Genomic DNA, 21,366 nt, shown 5'->3' with positions numbered 1-21,366 from the left:
AGGCATCACATTACACAACTTCAAACTATAAGGCCGTAGTCACCAAAACAGCATGGTACTGGTATAAAAATAGGTAAGCAGATCCATGGAATAGAATAGAGAACCCAGAAATAAACCCAAATACTTACAACCAGTCAACTGATCTTTGACAAAGCAAACAAAAACGTAAAGTAGAGAAAGGACACCTATTCAACAAACAGTGCAGGGATAATTGGCCAGCTATATGTAGAATAATGAAACTGGATCCTCATCTCTCACCTTATACAAAAATCAACTCAAGATGGCTCAAAGACTTAAATCTAAGACCTGAAACCATAAAGATTCTAGAGGATAACATACGAAAAATCCTTCTAGACATTAGCTTAGGCAAAGACTTTATGACCAAGAACCCAAAAGTAAATGCAGCAAAAACAAAAATAAACAGATGGGACTTATTAAACTAAAAGGCTTCTGCACAGCAAAAGAAATAATCAGCAGAGTTAACAGACAACCCACAGAGTCAGAGAAAATTTTTACTATCTATACATCCAACAATGGGCTAATATCCAGAATCTACAAAGAACTCAAGCCAATCAGCAAGAGAAAAAAAAACAAACAAAAAACAAAAACCAATCCCATCAAAAAGTGGGCTAAGGACATGAATAGACAATTCTCAAAAGAAGATATACGAGTGGCCAAAAAGCATATGGAAAAATGTTCAACATCACTAATTATCAGGAAAATGCAAATCAAAACCACAATGTGATACCCACCTAACTCCTACGAGACTGGCCATAATAAAAAAATAAAAATAAAAAGATGTTGGCATGGATACAGTGAAAAGGGAACACGTTTACACTCTTGGTGAGAATGTAAACTAGTACAACCACTATGGAAAATAGAGTGGAGATTCCTTAAAGAACTAAAAGTAGATCTACCATTTGACCCAATAATCTCACTAGTAGGTATCTACTTAAAGGAAAAGAAGTAATTACACAAAAAAGATACTTTGACACACGTTTATAGGAGCAAAATTTGCAATTGCCAAAATAGGGTTCCAGACTAATCAACCAATGAACGGCTAAAGAAACTGTGGCATATATATACCATGGAATACTACTCAGCCATAAAAAGGAACTAAATAATGGCATTCACAGCAACCTGGATGGAATTGGAGACTATTATTCTAAGTGAAGTAACTTAGAAATGGAAAACCGAACATCATATGCTCTCAATCACATGTGGGAGCTAAGCTATGAGGAGGCAAAGGCACAAGAATGATACACTGGAGTTTATGGACTTCGGGGAAAGGGTGGGGGTGGTGAGAGATAAAAGACTACACATTGGGTACAGTGTACATTGCTTAGGTGATGGGTGCACCAAAATCTTCGAAATCACCACTAAATAACTTGTTTATGTAATCAAACACCTTCTGTTCCCCAAAAAACCTACTGAAATAAAAAAAAGAAAAAAGGAAAAGGAAAAAGAGAAAAAAACCCATTCATCCTTTCATTGAAAGAAATCAGATTCTTTACCTATATGAAGATTGCCAAGGTGGAAGGGAACTAGCAAAGGTCCCATATCATGTGACCTGCATTGCTAGGATACACCTTCACTTGTCTCTGAGAGTGGAGGCACTGCCTACCCTGGTGAGCCTCTCTTAGGAATGTGCAGGAAAACCAAATTAAAGGTTTGGAACATATACATAAAAAAGGAGATGAGGTCTGTGTATAATTTATTCTTTGCTCTAGTTTCTTACCCTGAATGGTAACTATCCCCTCTTGGTAAAAATAACTTTAGTTGAATCCCAGGAGAAAGTTAAAAGAAATCAGGAAAAATTGAATTAACTTCAGCTGAAGAAATTCTTATTTGGCTTGTGAGAGACAAACAAAACAGGCATCTGAGTAAAAGGAAGCTATTTGAAGGAAGATGGAGTTTTCTTTCTTGGCTTATATTTAATAAATGAGAAAGATAATGATAAGTAGCATTTCTTTCATGCTTAGCTTCTGCCAGGCACTGGTTTTATGTGTTAGTAAATTGAATTCTCACAACAACCTGGAAGATACCATTATCCCCATTTTACAGATGAGGAACCTGAGGCACAGAAACTTGTCCAGGTTCAAGTAGCTAGGAAGGGCCAGAGATGAGAATCAAACACAGGCAGTCTCATTCAGAGCTAATGTTCTTGATGACTTCATTTTCTTGCCTCGGGGGTTAAGAAAGGATAATAGTGACAGCCTTTAGGGAAAAGAGCTGGATTCCCAACTGGTTTCATTTACTCAACACATTTTATTCACCTCCAATGATTTGCCAGCCTTTATTGATTGTATCAAAGTCTCTGCTGATGGGGAAAACACACACACACACCACACACACACACACAGAGAGAGAGAGAGAGAGAGAGAGAGAGAGAGAGAGAGAGAGACAGAGAGAGAGAGAGAGACAGAGAGAGAGAGAGAGAGAGAGAGAGGTTTTTTTTTTTTTTTTTTTTCTCCTGAGTCCTTGAGTTCTACTTTGGTTTCTCTAGTGAGTCTCTATTTTGGATACAGTCATTTGAAGGCTACCTAATTGTCGATGCCAATTTCTGAAGTAACTAAAAATGAATTCTGTGTGCTTCATTTCTTTTGGAATGGCAAATTTTGGTTCTAAATTGGACTCCACTCACATCCACCAGCCTCACTGATCCCAATCACTCCATCTTAATTGCTACCCTTCCCCGATAATCATAAATAAAAGGTCACACCTATAATTCCAGTACTTTGGGAAGCTGAGGCAAGAGGATCACTTGAGGTCAGACATTTAAGACCAGCCTGGGCAACATAGCAAGACCCCATTTCTAAAAAATTTTTTAAAAAGCTCTTCACTTTAAACAATCATGCTATGAAAATGAATACTTACTAAGCAGTAACTTAGGTGATATTTACTATTCTCTCAGCAACACAATAATAGGGGAGGACTTCAATACTCCATGGACAGCACTAGACAGATCATCAAGATAGAAACTCAACAACAACAAAATGGACTTAAACTACTCCCTAGAACAAATGAACTTAACAGATGTTTAGTTTACAGAATATCCTTCCCAACAACTGTAGACTACACATTCTATTCATCAGCACATGGGACATTCCCAAGATAGACCATATGATAGGTCACAAAACAAATCTCAATAAATTTAAGAAAATTGAAATTATATCAAGTACCTCCTCTGACCCTAGTGGAATAAAACTAGAGATCAACTCCAAAAGGAACCCTCAACACTGTACAAACACATGAAAATTAAATAATCTGCTCTGGAATGATTTTTGGGTTAACAATGAAATCAATACGAAAATTAAAAAATTCTTTGAAATGCATAATAGTGACACAACTTATCAAAACCCCTGGGATACAGCAAAAGTGGTGCTAAGAGGAAAGTTCACAGCATTAAATGCCTAAATCAAAAAGCCTGAAGGAGCACAAATGGACAACCTAATTTCGTGCGTACGGGAACTAGAGAAACAAGGACAAACTAAACCCAACCCAACAGAAGAAATAACAAAGATTAGAACAGAACTAAATGAAACTGGAACAAAAAATACAAAAGATACATGAACAAAAAGGGGTTCTTGGAAAAGATAAACAAAACTGATAGGCCATTAGCAATATTAACCAAGAAAAGAGAGAAGATCCAAATAGCTTAATTATAAATGAAACTGGAGCTATTACAATAAATACCAGATACATTTAAAAAATCATTCAAGGTGTGAAAGGAAGATAAATCTTGGGGCTCCAAAATCACCAAGCTAAAGGGGAAAGTCAAGCTGAGAACTGCTTAGGGCAAACCTCCCTCCCATTCTATTCAAAGTCACTCCTCTGCTCACTGAGATAAACGCATATCTGATTGCCTCCTTTGGAGAGGCTAATCAGAAACTCAAAGGAATGCAATCATTTGTCTCTTATCTACCTATGACCTAGAAGCTCCCTCCCCACTTCGGGTTGTCTTGCCTTTTCCCCTTTCCAGACCGAACCAATGTTCATCTTACATGTGTTAATTGATGTGTCATGTCTCCCACTGTGCTGTGACCACCTTAGGCACACGTCCTCAGGACCTGCTGAGGCTGTGTCACAGGCACGCGACCTCAACCTTAGCAAAATAAACTTTATGAATTAACTGAGACCTATCTTAGATACTTGAGGTTCGCATTTTGGTAACCATGGAGGGATTCTGAGTGGAGATGCCCCTGACCTTTGACAAATCTATCATTGCCTGGTATCAGCATGAGCTAACTTTATTGCTCAAACCAATAGGACAATTTGCTAAGGTCTGGGAACAGCCCCTCCAGACAATCCTTGATCTCCCAAAATTTGGTTGAGACTGAAAGTTTGTTTTGCTGTCCAACTCCCCTTTTTTTTTGGAGTTTTATCTTGCCTCCAACAAGGAAGGTAAGATTTCCTGCTTCCATAGCAATGGAAGGCAGGTAACTCCTTTATGGAGTTTGCACTCACTCCCAGCAGGGAAGACGAGTTTGAGGCTTTTTTTTTCTTGCTTCTAGGATAGTAGATATAAGTCTTTAGCCTGAGACCCATCCTTAGGTAAGTAGCTGAACTAGGGTTTGGTCTTGTCTAAAATTTCACAACCAACTGGTCTTAATTTTTCCTTATCATCAGAGTGTTCAGTGATCATATTGTTTTGTTGTTGTTATTTTGTTGTTGTTGTTGTTTCAGTCTTTCTACCATCAGATTTGACCAACTCCACCTAACTTGGTCAAATCCAAGTGGAAATTCCAAATTATGGGTAGACAAAGCCTCTCTAATTTGGCCAAAATTCCTCACAGCTGCAAAAGAGGAAAACGAAACAATATAAAACAAACCCCAAAAAACTATGCACTTGGTTTCTGAGTTTTCTTCGTGTCTCAAACAAACAAACAAACAAACAAACAAATGTTCTTTCATTTACTTTTCTTTCACCCTATACCTCTTTCCCCCTTCACCGTCTGCTGTACCAAAAAATCTAGAGAAGGCTTCTAACGACTTGAACTCCTGTAAAGAATTCAGAACAAAGGTGCCACTCATCCCTTTTGGGGTGTTCTGTTTTCTTTGTGGAGTTTCAAGAGTCATGGGTGGATTCTTCTTAGGTCTAAAGTTCTCTTTTTTTGTATGACCTGAAAAGTTCTCTTATATTGTATGACCTGACCTCTTTGGCTTTGGGGATACCGGAGATTACCTTGTACTGTGAGAAGATTTGACCTTGGTGTGTGTAATGGCACTGAGAGCTTCAAACTTAGGGGTGGCTGAGCACAGTTTACAGAAGGTGGTCTTGGCTGGTTTTTTTTTTTTCTTTTTTCCTTTTTCCTCCCTAGGAAGTTGTTGTTTAAGGATTCTCATTCTAATTCAGAGATGTATTCTAAAGCGTCTTCTCTATTGCTTTTTCTCCCAAAATTAATCTCATTTCAGCTTGTCTGTGTGCATCTGTGTGAAGAACTGAACTGCAGTTTCTATAGGTTTTATGGCACTTCTACCATATTTTAAGATTGTTTTACACATCTTTAAAGATTTTTGTAGCACTTATGTTAATGCTTTGTACACAGTAGGTGTGCCAAGGATTAGGTCATTTATCCCTGATATTAGGCTTCTTGGAGAACTGAATAAGACCTAAGACAAATGGCAGCTGTCTGACTCAATTCTGATCTGTCTCCAGTTACCATTTACTGGATAGCAGTTGAGTGGCAAGTAAAAATATGGGCCATGACAACTTCTTTTGGTGGAAGAGAAAGAGCACTGATTTTATTTATTATTTGTAGGAGCTGGAGAGTTACTTAATCTCTCCAAGACTTAGTTTCTTCATGAATAAAATGATGTCAATAATATATTCTTCAAAGGATCACTTTGAAGATTAAATAGATAATATTATGTTATTAAGGCACTGTACAAATATTTTTAGTGTTTTACACATTTCCAACAATAAATTTACCAAATTAATAATCATAAGTTAATAAACTTAGCAGGTAAATAATGCCACTGCCATGCAGACACTCCTGGATGGAGAAGAGTTACCAGCCAGGTTATTAGTTTGATTTCTGCTATAGTTAATGAGAATAATTAGGTATCATTGAATTTTCATAAAAGATGCTCTGTACTAAATCCCTACTTTTCAGAATTAAGCACAGATAGCCCTAAATTACCCAGGGCTCGTACACATAGAATTGCTCATTAGGATTATAAATGGTTCTCTGGTAGAAATCAGGGAGTCAACCAAATGTTACCTTCTATTGAAGCTTTCGTTTTAGACACTTCCCTAAGTCAGTTTAAGCTTGTAAAGGCTAAGATATAAACAAGAGGATATAAATTTACTGTAGTGCTAGAGTCTTAATCTAGATACAGGTGCTCTGTTTAGATTTTAAGAATGTGATTGCTTTGAAGGAACTTAATTTGAGAGAATTTGTTGTGTGTTTATCCCCAGGTAACCTGGGCCATGAACACAGGGGATTCTCCATGAGAGCCACGACCACACCCAATTAGGAGAGTACCTTTCACACCCTCCCAGGGCTGCCTGGTCTAACAGGACATCACTCTGGATTCTCCAGTGGCACCTGACACAAGCTGCTGATGGAATTGTAGCACCTGCCCTGACAGGTCAGAGCTGGCTGACAGTGCCTCAGAAACTAAAGGCCACTTCTCTTCTCAGGATTGTACGCTGCCTGGAGTGGGAGCTGAACCCTTCCTCTCCTCGGGTCTAGGGATGGCAGGAGGTAGTAATTCAGCATTGTTTGTTTTTTCCTCTTACCTACTGAGTCTGTGTTTTCTGTGTCAGATCTCACTCACTCTGAAGAACTGTTCTTAGTTTCATTTTCAGAGCTAGGGTATTAGACTTTGATGAATCAAAGCTATATAGAAACCTCACAAAGTCAGGTAATTAAGTATTTACCCTGTTTCCTTGGTGATCTTGAACAGGATTTTCTGCAGTAAATATTGCCACTATATTCTCATGTGCAAGCAGAAAGGACCACTGAAATTATATGGTCTTATGATGAATAATGTTGGAAAGCACCAGGGTATTTGCTTCATTTTGTCAACCTATCCAAATAGATGCGTTCTCTTTACCGTGCCCTCTCTGCCATAAAGTAAGTCAGTACTGCGCAGGTCTCCCATGAATGTGTTAACAGAGAACTTCATGAGTGTGTCTGTTTTATATACAATATGCAAAGCTGAGAAACATGTTACTAATATAAAACTGAGGGAGTAAAAGAAAAACCATTCAATTGGGTTATTCTGCTTACTGATGACAAAAAGGAATTCATTTACACAGCCAGCTAGGTAAAAATAACTGCATTTCCCATATTTTAATTTTTGAGCAGAAGTCTATGGAAACTTTTGTCCTGAAGTTCTGGTATATTTTCTGGAATTATTGCAATTAATGATTTTCCACCTTCTGTTCCCTCCTTTTTCTTTTACTCATTCTGTCTCTTTCTTTGAGTTCTGGGAAATTCAGGGACATAATATGCTTTATTTTTACTAAAGTTATACATGCACAGAGTTGACAGTCATCTATTCCCCCAAGATTTGATATAAAAATTTAAAGCCTCAATGCCCCATTCCTCTTTCCACAGAGGCAACCAGAGGATTATATTGGTTCTCTCTGGTAGTTGGCCTTTGAAGATGGCTTCCAAGGAACCATAGCTCCCAGTGTTCATACTCTTGTGACATCTCCTCTCATGCAGAATCTGGGCTGGCCTGGTGGCTGGCTGTAGCCAGTAGAATGCAGCAGGGCGACATGATGCCAGTCCCAGGCAGAAGCCTTAGGAAGGTCTGTCAGCTCTTGCTTTTGCCTCCTAAGTTCCTGGGGGCAGAACTATCACCTTGGGTCTCCCTTCTTCATGATCCAGGGAATTTCCAACTCCTCTGTTTTGTGTTGAAGCTCTTATTTCTTGTGTTTTGTGTTCTGTATTTATTTATTATTTTTTGGTTTCCTCTTTCATTTTGGTAGAGTACATCCTACAGTAGTTTCTGAGGAAAAACATCCACAGAAAGTGGTTTTTCTGGGCACCTAATGCCTGCCAATATCTTTATTTTACCTTCACAAGTGATCGGTAGATTAGATATAGGCCTAGATTGAAAATAAATGTCTTCAGAATTTTTAAGGCATTGCAAAGTTGTATAATAGCTTTCTGCATTGTTGTTTGGAAGTCCAAAGCATTCTAGCTCCTAGTTCTTTGCATGTGACCCACTTTTTCTCCTTGGAAGCTCTCACTTTCTCTCTTTTCCCCTATTCTCTTGCTCCCGTGTTCTTCTATACTATGACACTATGACTTGGTATAGAGTTATTTTCACTCAGTAGTTTCTTACAACCTGGAAATGTATGTTCTGGAGTTCTGGGACATTTTCTGGAATTATTGCATTGGTTTTTTTATCCACCATTCTCTCTTTTATTCTTCCTGTCTCTACTTTCTGGAAGAGTATTTCAATTTTATCTTTAAATTATTCCCTGAATTTTATATTAATGCTATCCTATTTTTAATTCTCCAAAACTCTTTCTAGTTCTTAAAAAATTAAATGTTTTGGCCGGTTGCGGTGGCTCAAGCCTGTAATCCCAGCACTTTGGGAGGCCGAGACAGGCGGATCACGAGGTCAGGAGATCGAGACCGTCCTGGCTAACATGGTGAAACCCCGTCTCTACTAAAAAATACAAAAAAAAAAACAAAAAAAAAAACAAAAAAACTAGCCGGGTGAGGTGACGGGCACCTGTAGTCCCAGCTACTCCGGAGGCTGAGGCGGGAGAATGGCGTAAACCCGGGAGGTGGAGCTTGCAGTGAGCTGAGATCCGGCCACTGCACTCCAGCCCGGGCGACAGAGCGAGACTCCGTCTCAAAAAAAAAAAAAAAAAAAAATTAAATGTTTTATAGAATGTTGTCCTTTTTTTAATGGTTAAAACATTTTCTTTGATTTCTCTGAGGCTATCAATGAGAGTTTTGGTGAGTTTCCTTCTCCCTACATAGCTCTGTTTGCTCCACACTGCATCTCACTGTTTGTCTCTCTCTCTCTTCTATGTTAGAGGTCTTTCCTATGTGTTTGGCAATCCTTGGTTATCTGTTCATATTTGAGAGTGGACACTAGAGTGCTGCCTGGAAGCCCTGAGAACATAAGTAGAAATGATCAACTGTAAACTTAATGGTAAGATAAACTGGTTGGGCTTCTTATCTGGGAAATCTTTTGTGTTTGAGTGTCTTTAGGTCTTATTTCTTGGGAAGATCAAAGTTTACAGAAAAGGCTCCTTCCAATATTTTGCCCAGAGGATAAAGACCAAGCTACCAGCACACTGGGAACCAAGTTGGGGAAGAGGGCTGAAGTCTCAGCATCTAAAATGCATTAACTGATTTCATCTCCTTCCCCTCGCACGGCCCTCTTTCAGTGTTGTGGCCCAGGTCTCACTTTGTGCCTGGTTCCCCTAGACCAGAAAATCTGTTTTACTCTCTCTAGAGAATAAATATTTACTTTTTGATTGGAGTGGGCTTTGCAGAGTACAGGAGAGGATATGGCACTCTGGCTGCTTCTTTAAAAAGACAATAAATCTTCTTTTATATTTTCTCTCTCTTCATTCTCTTTTTGAGTTTCTGGATGCCCCAATTTCTGGGCCTTTTGAGCATTTTGAAGTGTAAGTCAGTTTGATATCCGCTTAATATTCAGGTTTGTTTTCTGTCTGCCATTCTGCATTCTTATCTGCTTCTCATCGTCCATGTTAGAAATGCCTCACATCACTTCTGATCACATCCCATTGGTTGAAGCACACTCACATGGCCCCAACTTCTCTGCAAAGGAGGCTGGGATAGTTAGTCTCCCAGTGTGTAATAAGTGAAACCAGTGTGGTGAGTGTAAAATACGGTTTCTGCTCTAATCCTTGTAATATAAAACTGGTCATGCTTGTTTGGAGGGGTCCAGAAGAGAATGACAGTAGATTCTTGTGTTTAGTAAACTATATTTATCCGGTAGTTTGTCTGTGCTATTTCATGTATCAAGAAAAGTTTAGTCGTCATTGACTGTCCCAAACATGTCAAACATGGGGGTGGTCCTTAACAGTCGATCATGGTCATTGATGCTCAGAATGCAGAGCAAGTGTTCGGGACTCAGACAAACTGGGTTCATGTATAGATTCCATTAACTTCTAGCATGTGACCTTGGCCAAGATACTTAGTCTCTCCATGCCTCAGTTTCCTCAACTGTAAGATGGATGATACTGCTAGTACCTGCCCCATTGTGGTATTTGTGAGGATTACAGTAGTTAATACTTAGAAACATAGTAACTTCTTTGTTACTATAGAAACACAGTTCCTTTAGAAACATAGTAGTTAATACTTAGAAACATAGTATTAAAGTAGTTAATACTTAGAAACATAGTAACTTCTTTGTTACTATAGAAACAGTTACTTTAGAAACGCAGTAACTTCTTTGTTACTACAACAGTTGTTACTGTTGTATGTTAGATTTACTGTTGTTATATCTATTTTTTTCATGCTTAGCCAGGAGGAACATGCTTTTTTAAAATTAATGTAAGCTACTTATTTCAGAATTGTGCTGCTATCAATCTGTGTGATTATGTAATGCAGACTAGGCAGCAATTGATTTAATGAATGAAGCTGATTCATTGCCCTGAAGCAAGCCAAGAAAGAAAAGTATGATTCCATAGCCCTGCTGGGAAGTCGGCAGTGATGAGTTCCTCACAAGCCAAGAGGAGCTCAGAAGCGTTGGGATGGCAATTAGCTTACTGTGTAGATCACTAAACACAATGAGCTCTGATTCTGTGCCAGTTCTGAGGCATGAGAAAGTCACAGAGCACAAGGATGCCCAGCTTCTGTGTACCTAGGGGCTGGGGGTGACCACAGCTGCCATCAGAACTGGCTGCATGGTGCAGGGGAAAAATAATTGACCTGGGTGTCTGAAGACCTGGATTTCAGTTCTTCCTTCAAACACCAGCGGACACCTCTCAGTTCCCTAGATCCTTATAACTCTATTCAGCTTTCAAATTTCACAGTGAGACAATCTCATGGATATGGTCATAATCTTGAAAAATCTTCTAGGAATGTCCTAAGACTTGAGACTGGGGAACCCTGGTGTTCTTGGTCCTTGTAAGCACTTGAGTCTACATGTTGCAGCTTTTCTCCTGGCGATTATGACCGTGAAGCAAAGAACACCGTGCTCTCATCTTCTGAGGAGAGATGGGAGTCCAGGCCTCATTCTCTCACTTACTACCTGTATGCAAGAAGCTGAAGAAAGCTGAAGAAACCAGTCTCTCCTGTGAAATGCCACTGGAACTCTGCTTACGAAGAGGACTAACTTTGCAAAAATATCCTGCAAACCTGCTTAGAATAGATGAACCTTGAGGGCAGGGGTCAAAATATCAGAGGACAGGGATGAATTACTCTGTCTGAAAAGAGAAGAGTAGTTTTATTTTTTCTTTTCTTTTCTTCTTTTTTTTTTTTTTTCCTTTTTTCTTTTTGAGACAGCGTCTCCCTCTGTTGCCCAAGCTGGAATGCAGTGGTATGATCACTGTGGCCTCAACCTCTCGGGTTCAAGCGATCCTCTCTCACCTCAGCCTCCTGAGTAGCTGGGACTACAGATGTGCACCACTATGCCTGACTATTTAAAAAAAAATTTTGTAGACATGGCATCTCACTATGTTTCCCAGGCTGGTCTCAAAGTGCTTCGCTCAAGCTATCCTCCTGCTTTGGCCTCCCAAAGTGCTAAGAGTACAGGTGTGAGCCACTGTGCCAGTTTGTTTAACTCTTAAAGGGAGCTGACTAATGGGAGAAGGGTGGTGGTGGTAGTGGGGTGTGAGATAGTATGGTAATGCGAAAAGTCACAGGTGAAATTTCTGTGGAAATTTCTGTTGGAAGATAGGGTTTGATCATACCTACCAGTTTGCCTGGACATTCTGATTCATTCCAGATGTTCTGGCATAATTATTAATACTGCCAACTTTCATGCCCAAGGAAGTGCCAGTTTGGAGGTAAATTATCTGGTAACCATTCCACAGAGTTGCGAAAATTAATGATAAAACTTGTATAAACATGCTTTGTGAATTACAAAGCACTGTACAAATAAAAGGAATTAAGGGACTTACGTTCTTTTATTGCATTCTCCTGTTAGAGACAAATGAATATGTCTAAAATTGTTACCTACTTTAGTCTGTTATTGGACTGAGATCTATTTGGATTTCCATGAAAATAAACCTGCAAGAAAATGAATTTCATTTTAAGGTAGCTTAGCATGTGCTCAACCGCTTTCTAGATTAAATTCCTTCCTGTGGTCTGTTCTGGATTCTCACACATATGCTAGAGGTTTTCTGCTGCTTTTTGTTTGTTTTTCAAATTTATGAGTCCTTTCAAATTTGGCATTTTACAATTTTGATGGATTTTGAATATGGGGGATATCCTAATGTCCTAGGAAGCTTTAAAACCTATTTCAGATGGGAAAGGGTATACAACGATTATGTGTTCAGTATTTACCAGAAAGAAGGCAGAGTAGAGTGTCTGCCCTTAAAGAGCTAGCAGTAACCATCTCATGTGTCCCTTATATCAAACCATATGGGAGAGGTTTAATTGATTTCCCTTTTCACAGAGAAGGGAACTGAGGCACACAGAGCTTAGATAACTTGGTTGACTGGCCACAGCCAGCAAATAATTAGGATTTAAGAATATCTAACCTGAGCCAAAGCCTGTTGATCATTCATTCAGAAGTTACAAATATATGCTGAATTCCGACTCTAAGCCAGGCACTGTATATATGAGTACATCGTGGTAAGTAAAACAGGTGTCGTCCTTATTTTTAGTTTGGCTTCATCATTATCAGTCAGGTTGTCCTCTATTAAATAGATATCCCAGATGCTTTGTTAAGTGCTTTGCTTGCGTTATCAATTAAAATGGTCACACCTATGTATTATTATTATTATTTCTATCTTATAGATGGGGAGACTGTGGCTCAATGAGGTCAAACAATTTGCAATCAGGGAGTAGGGATGCTTTGAATATGGTCATCATTCTCACTGGCTCACTGTGGTAAGTACCACACGCAGAGACTGTGGGTAGGAGTGGGAGCTGGGCTGAGAGGAGCCTAGTGGGGAAAGCCTGGAGCAACCTGACCCTTATGGAATCATTTTTAAAATAAGGAATAGACTTTGGTCTTGGAAAAAAAGTGTTAAAAATGTAATATCTTCACAAATTCTTGTCAAAAATAATGAAGTACAAAACCATTAAAATTAAGAAAGGTAACAGTGATTATTATTATTATTTTTTTCTTTTTTTTGTTGAGGCAGAGTCTCGCTCTGTCGCCCAGGCTGGAGTGCAGTGGCCGGATCTCAGCTCACTGCAAGCTCCGCCTCCCGGGTTTACGCCATTCTCTCGCCTCAGCCTCCCGAGTAGCTGGGACTACAGGCGCCCGCCATCTCGCCCGGCTAATTTTTTGCATTTTTTTAGTAGAGACGGGGTTTCACCGTGTTAGCCAGGATGGTCTCGATCTCCTGACCTCGTGATCCGCCCGTCTCGGCCTCCCAAAGTGCTGGGATTACAGGCTTGAGCCACCGCGCCCGGCCAACAGTGATTATTATAATAAATAACCATTATGTAGTAAGTAATGGTAGGTAATAAGTAATATATTTAGGTTTACCTAAAGTAAACTTTATGATTATGACTTGAGAGAATGTCTGAACCCTGATTAGTATTCATTTGACCCAGTTCCAGTTTTTGTCTAATGAATGAAGAATGTGTTCCTGGAACACAGATTTATAGGTGCCTGCATGTGAGGCAAACTTGACATACTTTGCCCCTCAGTAGTTTTATTTATTTATTTACTTATTTATTTATTTATTTGAGATGGAGTCTCGCTGTGTTGCCCAGGCTGGAGTGCAGTGGCACGATCTCAGCTCACTGCATCCTCCATCACCTGGCTTCAAGCATTTCTCCTGCCTCAGCCTCCCCAGAAGCTGGGATTACAGGCATGTGCCACCACATCCAGCTAATTTTTTTTTCTTTTTTTCTTTTTTCTTTTTTTTTTTTTAGTAGAGACAGGGTTTCACCATGTTGGCCAGATTGGTCTTGAACTCCTGACCTCAAATGATATGCCTGCCTCAGTCTCCCAAAAGTACTTCTTCTAATATAATTGTAGAGATGTGTATTTCTTTTAGTTGCATTTAGTCTTATTAGCATCCTTTCTTTCCCCTTCTCCTGGTTTTAGCACCTCTGTTTTCATTGGGAACCAAAAACCCTGATATAAATACAGCTAACCCCATCTCTCATTCCACAGTCATAGGGATTCTCCCAATTCTCCTGCCACAGTGATGGATTCAGGGATGGGTGTGGATCCAAGATGAACAAATTCAAGTCCTCCCAGGACCTTTCTGTTGCAGTTACCAGGAAAGATGGTTCCTTCTGATTGGGGTTTTCTCAGTTGTCTGCCTGGGTATGAGTCTGGACTGCTCATGGTCGCTCTGTCTAACCTATGTACAGATTAGTGTCCGAGAGATAGAGGACAGACTCCAATGACATCATTTGAGTCCTGGATGCCACTTTGCCTGAATTCAGTTTACCTTTAGACTTTGGTCAGAAAAGAAAACAAGCAATAAAGGTTACTTTGTCCCTGCGCCTCAGATGGACTTCTTTACCAGTGAAGATTAAACCCAAAGTAAACAAATTTCTCATTTATGGAGGACAGTGATCATCGCATATTACTCTTCGGTGCACATGTATGAATGAAGGTATACACTCATGTGATCTGACTTTATACTGAATCCAAGGCCTATGAGATTAGATGGATGGCGGGAGTAATTTTATTCACAGAAAGGGTCCAGAGAGCACTTAGAATAACTTCATTTGCTGTGAGTGGATATTTTCTGCCTTTGGAGCCTGGAGTAAGAGGTTTATGCTGTTGTATGACGGATGCTGACAGCATGGGGCTGCTGGGGGAGCAGACTGATAAACACCAAACAGTTTATTAAGTTAACTTTGGGCTCCTTTCTGGTGGAAGTTTTCTCTGGTTGTTGTGATTAAGGCAGGGCCAGCTGAGAGGAGGAGGTGGACAGAGGGATTAACGGACCTCCCTAAATTCTTGAGTTATTCTTCCCAAAGAATCTCTCAAAGTATCTGAGGTCCAGAAATATCAATGATGTTGGGGCTTAGAAAAATGATAGGCCAAACCTGCCTTAAGGCTAAACTGAAGGTCCCAGAAGCAGACTCAGAAGCAAAGTTTCTCTTTGATCTTCACCTGCCCTCCTGTCTATCACCTTTCATTCTCCCCCAAGGCAAGCCATAGAAACTGGAATCCCTCTTCCCCAAGGCAGGTCATAGAGACCAGAATCCCATTTTCCCAAAGCCAGTCATAAAACCTAAAGCTATTACACTAATCCCACCCCCCACCCACTTCTCCTGTCCTTCTGTGTCACAGCTGGCCATAACAAAATTAATACCCTTATTCCAGAAGAGATCTATCCCACACCTGGAAGGAAGTAAGGTAGGAGGCAGGACTTGACTCCAGAGGCAGGGCTTGGACACTGCACCAAAGGGAGAACTAGCTAAAACAGGGCCAGGGTGGAAGCAGCTTTCCATAAGACACGCCCTCCAGTGTGCCATGTTGGCTTACCATTGCTATGGCAACACCCAGGAGTTACCACCCCCTTCTATGACAATGAGCCAATGATGCAAAAGTTACCACCCTTTTCCTAGCAGCTTCTGCATAAACCACCCCTTAATCTACATATAATTAAGAGTGGGTACAAATATAACTACAAAACTGTCCTGAGCTGCTAATCTAAGCACACTGCCCATTGGGTAGCCCCACTCTGCAGGAGCAGTAACAGAGCTGTAACGGTGCCAGAGCTGTAACACTCCTTCTTCAATAAAGCTGGCTCACCCTTGAATTCTTTCCTGGGCAAAGCCAAGAACTGTCACGGGCTAAGTCTCACCTTGGGGCTTGCTTGTCCTGCATCAGCAGGAATGCTGCACAGAGAGGCCAAGAAGCATCTGATAAGACAGGCCTTGCTGGATTTCCCCTCTCAGTCTGTTAGTATTCCATCAGACTTTCTGTGTAATCATATTTCTACAGAGCTGTTCACACTTCACTGAGCCTAAGCATAAACATGAAAAGTTTTCTGTGTATCTTCAGGTCTTCATTCTGAAGGCTTGAATGTCACATAAAAATAAGATCAAACATATTCGTTATGCTTTGCTCTTGTTAATATACCTTTGTCACAGAAGTGTCAGCTCTGACCCTTAAGATGGGAAAGGGATCGCCCCTTTTCCACCCCTAAAATAAGGTAGCCTGTTTTAGCAAATAAAGATACAGGACTCCTAGTGAAGTTTGAATTTCAGGCAAATAATAAACAACTTTTCTTCTTTTTTTTTTTAGTATAAGTGTGTCTCACTTGAGACTCACTTGAGACACACTTATAAGTATGATAAGTCCCCACGTGGGGGACAGACTTAATGCTCAAAAATTATTTGTTGTTTATCTGAAAATTCAAAGTTAACTGAATATCCTAGTGTGCGTGGCAGGGGCAGGGGAAGGCTAATGCAGGAGGAGAGTGCCCAGTCTCTGGCCTCAGACCACTACCCTTGTGGACTGGTCCCATCATGTGAAGGACAAATGTGACATTGCCCATTCTCAAAAGCTACTCCAGGTCATCAGTTGAAGAAACTGTGGGCCTCTTACATCTCTGACTGAAACAGCATTCTTTCTTCTTCTTTTTTCTTTTTTCTTTTTTTTCCTTCTCTTTCCTTTTTTTGGAGACAGTCTTGCGCTGTTGCCCAGGCTGGAGTGCAGTGGAGCAATCATGACTCACTGCAGCCTTGACCCTCTGGGCTCAAGTGCTACTCCCGCCTCAACTTCCCAAAGCATGAGCTTGGCCTGTAACAACATTCTGTCTGTCTCTCTCTTTCTTCATTTTTGGACAGACACTGGATAAGTTTGTATAATATAAATTATAGTATCCTCTAATATAGAATATGCAGATCCCAAAGAAAAATCAAACCCAACAGGATCAGAAACAAGGAGCAGCAAAGAAATATTTTTCCCATGGTCACCTGGTTTCCTGTCCTTTTTTGTGGCCTCTGGATTTAGGGACCAGTGGGTCGTTTCCTGGCTTTCTCCTCTTTCTAACTTCTGGTTCTCTCAGAAATTTCTGATTCTGCAGAATAAAAACTGGACTGCACAAAGTTTCTACATGCATTAGATAATTGCAAACTAAATGTAAAAACTAAGTGTTGAACTATGTTACATGCCCACACATAATTCAAAAAAAAGTAGGAAGAATAATTTAATAAACGTAAGAGTTTGAAACCAATATAAGTAGGCTCTTGGCCTCGGAAGAAGCCAGCAAAAGTACTGTGCTTGATTGCCTTTACAAATCAAATGGGTCAGTATCTGAGAGCATTTCAAAGCCTTCGCAAAATGGAGTTGACACATCATAATCTTTTAATGGCATATATTCCCATTAGCATCAACTGCTCCATAAATAATGTTCATTATGGTGATTAGAAATGTTAATTTCTTAGAGCAATCATAATTTTCTTTAATCTTCTGTGGCAGTGTTTTTTTAAACTGCAGGTTATGACTCATTTGTGGGTCATGAAATCAATTTAGTGGGATATAATCAGCATTTAAAAGACTAGAAGAGATTGAATAGAAAATATCCAATTTCACTGCATATTGCAATTGCATATTGTCAATGTAAATATTACTTCATCTACTTTAATTTCAATTTTCCAAATACATATGTGTAACTATTTGGTTATAATATAAAATGTATTTCATATGTTATGTCATGCTGAAAAATGTTGGAAAACAACTATTCTATAAAACAATGAATAAATTCTAAGGCTGAGCCGAATGTGAATCACAACTTAAAGTCTCACAAAGTCATGAAAGAGGAAGAAAATATTTTCAGTAGAAGATATTATAATGGCCAATATGTTTTTATCAATAATTGGATCACTTTCCCATTTGCTATGAGTTTTGTTCAAGGTTGTAAATGTGGTGCTTCATTTCTTATCAGTGGGAAAGGGATGCTTTGTGTATCTCTATGCATAAGTGAGGGCTATGGGGTCAGACTGTCTCTACCATTTACTGGCCAACTTATATTGAGCATGTTACTGAATTGCTCTATGCCCCAATTTCCTTATTTATAAAATAGAGCTTGTAAAATCTGGTAATTGAACTATTGTAAAGAATAAACAAATGTATACATGGAAAGGGTCCAACACAGTGTTTGGTACATAGTAAGTTCTCAATAAATGTCAATTACTGACATTATTACTTTCAAATATCTTTATTTGAGAATGGCAAATATAGGGTAAGTTCTCTCAAATTTTTATTTTTGTCTCTGATAAGGGGAGCGTGGGGCCTGCAGTATGCTTTGTGGTTCAGTCCATGCCTGGTCCCTGGTCCTGTGATTCTTCTGCAAAGCCTTTGTATTTCTTAGTTCATTGGGATAACATGCTTTAGAGCAGCAGTTCTCAAGCTGGACACATGATATGATTCATGGGATTGCAAAACTTCTAAACTGCAATCAGGATTTTGAATGAATGTGTATATATACACTTGGAGAGTGGGTGAAGAGAACTGACAAACTAGTATTGTCAGATGGGTCACATGGTATAGTGAAGAGTTAGACATACTTGGACCTAAGACCAAGCTTACTAAATAGCATTTTAACCTTTAGCAAGTTACTCAACTTCCTGTAGCTCAACTTAACTCCATCTGTAAAATGGGGATTAAAAATAGCTCCTATATCATTTGGTTGTTGAAATAAATAATGTTTACAGTATTTGTAAAGAGTTTAGCACAGTAGCACATGATGGGTCCTCAAGAGAATATTAATAGTGGAAGAAAAGTAGATACACTGGAAAATAAATGGAATAGTTGGTATTCTGAGTTTTAATTTTGGAATGCTGAATCTATCACTGAATCATTGAGTAATTTATTAAACAAAACTTGTTTATTTAATTTATTAAACAAATTTATTATTTGTTTTATTTATTAAACAAAACTTTATTTATTAAACAAAACTTGATTGAATGTTGCCATATGTTAAGGATTGTGTGAGATGTTAAGAAAGTAGTAATGAATGAGACACATTCTCTGCCCTATCTAGGGAGATGACAAACAGGTAGTGACCAACCATGATGCTACAGCAGACAAACAAACTCTGGAGCTAAGAGAGAATGTAGGACACATTTCTAACTTACAACCACATTCAACAAGGTCTGTAGTTTTGTTTTGTCTTATAGTTTTCAGTTTGAATTTCAGCACTGAACAGGGGAAACTTCCTTCTGTTTATTTTAACACTGCAAATTATTAGTCAAATGTAATGTACTTAGTAAAGCACAGGAAGGATTTAATCCACAGAACCTAAAGGAAACTGCTCTTCATATGGCTCCAAGGATGAGAACAGATAGATGAGGACTTTGTAGTATTGGGACTAGAGAACAGGACAAATACCCACCTTCAAAACAAGTTACAACTCAGAGTATTACCATTTTTGCCTTGACTTCCAGGAAGCTTAAATTTAATGCTCTATTATAACAAGTACAGTACCATAATGTTTTTCTTCTCCTTCCTCTCAATGGTTTTTAATTTTCCATTTTAATGTATTATTGTGTGTTTTAAGGTATTTATTATTGTGTGTATATATATCACACACACATATGCCATATCAAATGGTTTTTGAAAGTAGATAGGGTAAAAATTACTATTAAATAACCTCAGATAACATTGCATCTTACATATTATGTCAGCCTTTTAATTTATGTATGTTTATAAATCAATGGACATAACTAAACTGTAGCATATTTAAATCTTATAAAATTGTGTCACACTATAGCATCTATTCTAGGAGAATTTAATAGCAGTAATTGTCTTACAAGAGAGACCCCTATGTTACCAATAATTTATTGTGTCATAGTATCATTGGGATTATATCTATTATTAGGAGACATAAGGTCACTGTATTAATTCGTTTCAATTATTTTCGCACTCTCTGGACACAGAAACTCTTTTACCTTTGAGTAAAGCTGTCAGGATAGCTAAATCAATGTCCTGGTGTCCTTCTGATCCCATCCGAAATACCGTAATCTGCAATTTGAGACAAGGTGATCATTAGCAAAGCATTTTTCCCCCAAGAGAAATTAAATCAATGAGACCACATCTGAGCAGAGACTATCTCTATATCTACAAAGTAGATTCTTAGCCACAGGGCAAGCACACATAACAAGAACCCGATGAGAGGGCTCTGCGATTTATTAAGAGGGAGATGCCTCAGTAGTTTCCAAACACAGACCACTTATAGTTGCACTGATTATGGTCATAACCATATGTCCCCCATTATGGTCTAATGGTTATGTTCCCCCAAAGTGCATATGTTGAAACCTACTCACCAGTGTGATGGCTTTAGGAGGTGGGGTCTTTGGGAGACCATTAGGTGATGATTAATAATCATTATAAAATTAGTGCCATTATGAAAGGCCTCTCCCTTCCACCTTCCACCATGTGAGGACACAGCTAGACCTGCTGTTTATGAACCACTTGAATCTGTGCTGCCTTGATTTTGGACTTCTGAGCCTCCAGAACTATTTGAAATAAATTTCTGTTGTTTGTAAGCTACGCATTTTATAGTATTTTGTTATAGCAGCCTGAATAGACTAAGACAGCCTGCTCCCCCAATAAAAAAATAAAACTATGATTTTGGGGCCCTTGCTATGAGTCAGGCATAGCAATGCATATTTTAAAGTATGTTACCTTCCATTCTTTCTGGTTTTATGTAAATACATAAAATAATTATATGAATTACGTGAGGATGGATATATATGACTATGTAATCTAAACACCATTAATATGAACATTTATATTAGATATAGATGGAGAAATTAATACAGCTAAGCTGTCCAGTTCCATAACTCCTAAATTGTACAGCACAGCTGGTCACAGACCCATTTAGTAGAGCAGAGGACACTTCAAGCAGAGTAAGTGGGCAAAGTCCATTACAGTGTTGGTGGAGTACATCTGACTTTGTATTTGGCCCTAGAACACTGAGATTGTCACAGAGTCCATAGATTGACTGATGTGGACAGACAGTGGCTGACATGATGGAGTATCATTTTGTACATAAACAACATAGTTATGTGGCCTCAGGCATAACTCTCAACTTCCAGGGCAGTGATAACTAATGGCAGAGAAAGAGGGAAAGGAAAAGTTTCAAACAATGCTTAACAATAATGAAGAGTTTGTTTTCCAAGTCAGAGGAGGCTATAGGAAAAAAGCCAAAATATTGCTTGAATATCTACATTGAGTTATTATAGTACTCAACTGTTTCATGCCTCAAGCTTATCTCTAGAATGAGATAATAATAATGCTTATTTATTTCCAACTACA

At 39.0% G+C, this 21,366-nt stretch overlaps 1 protein-coding gene across 4 annotated transcripts in view; it reads right to left on the bottom strand.

The window, feature by feature from the left end:
• The window catches only part of TRPM3 (transient receptor potential cation channel subfamily M member 3), a 332,704-nt gene that overhangs the window by 131,410 nt on the left and 179,928 nt on the right, over positions 1 to 21,366 (bottom strand). For all 4 annotated transcript variants that reach the window (XM_033237111.1, XM_033237115.1, XM_033237113.1 and 1 more), the window contains one exon: positions 19,998 to 20,070. In XM_033237111.1, coding sequence (XP_033093002.1) covers positions 19,998 to 20,070 — 73 coding nt within the window. The remainder of the gene's footprint in view (positions 1 to 19,997; positions 20,071 to 21,366) is intronic.

Source organism: Trachypithecus francoisi, unplaced genomic scaffold (assembly GCF_009764315.1).
Source record: "Trachypithecus francoisi isolate TF-2019V2 unplaced genomic scaffold, Tfra_2.0 Lachesis_group16, whole genome shotgun sequence".
NCBI classification, from domain to species: Eukaryota; Metazoa; Chordata; class Mammalia; order Primates; family Cercopithecidae; genus Trachypithecus; species Trachypithecus francoisi.
The sequence above is the reverse complement of the archived record's forward strand: the minus strand, read 5'-3'. Positions and strand labels throughout refer to the sequence as shown.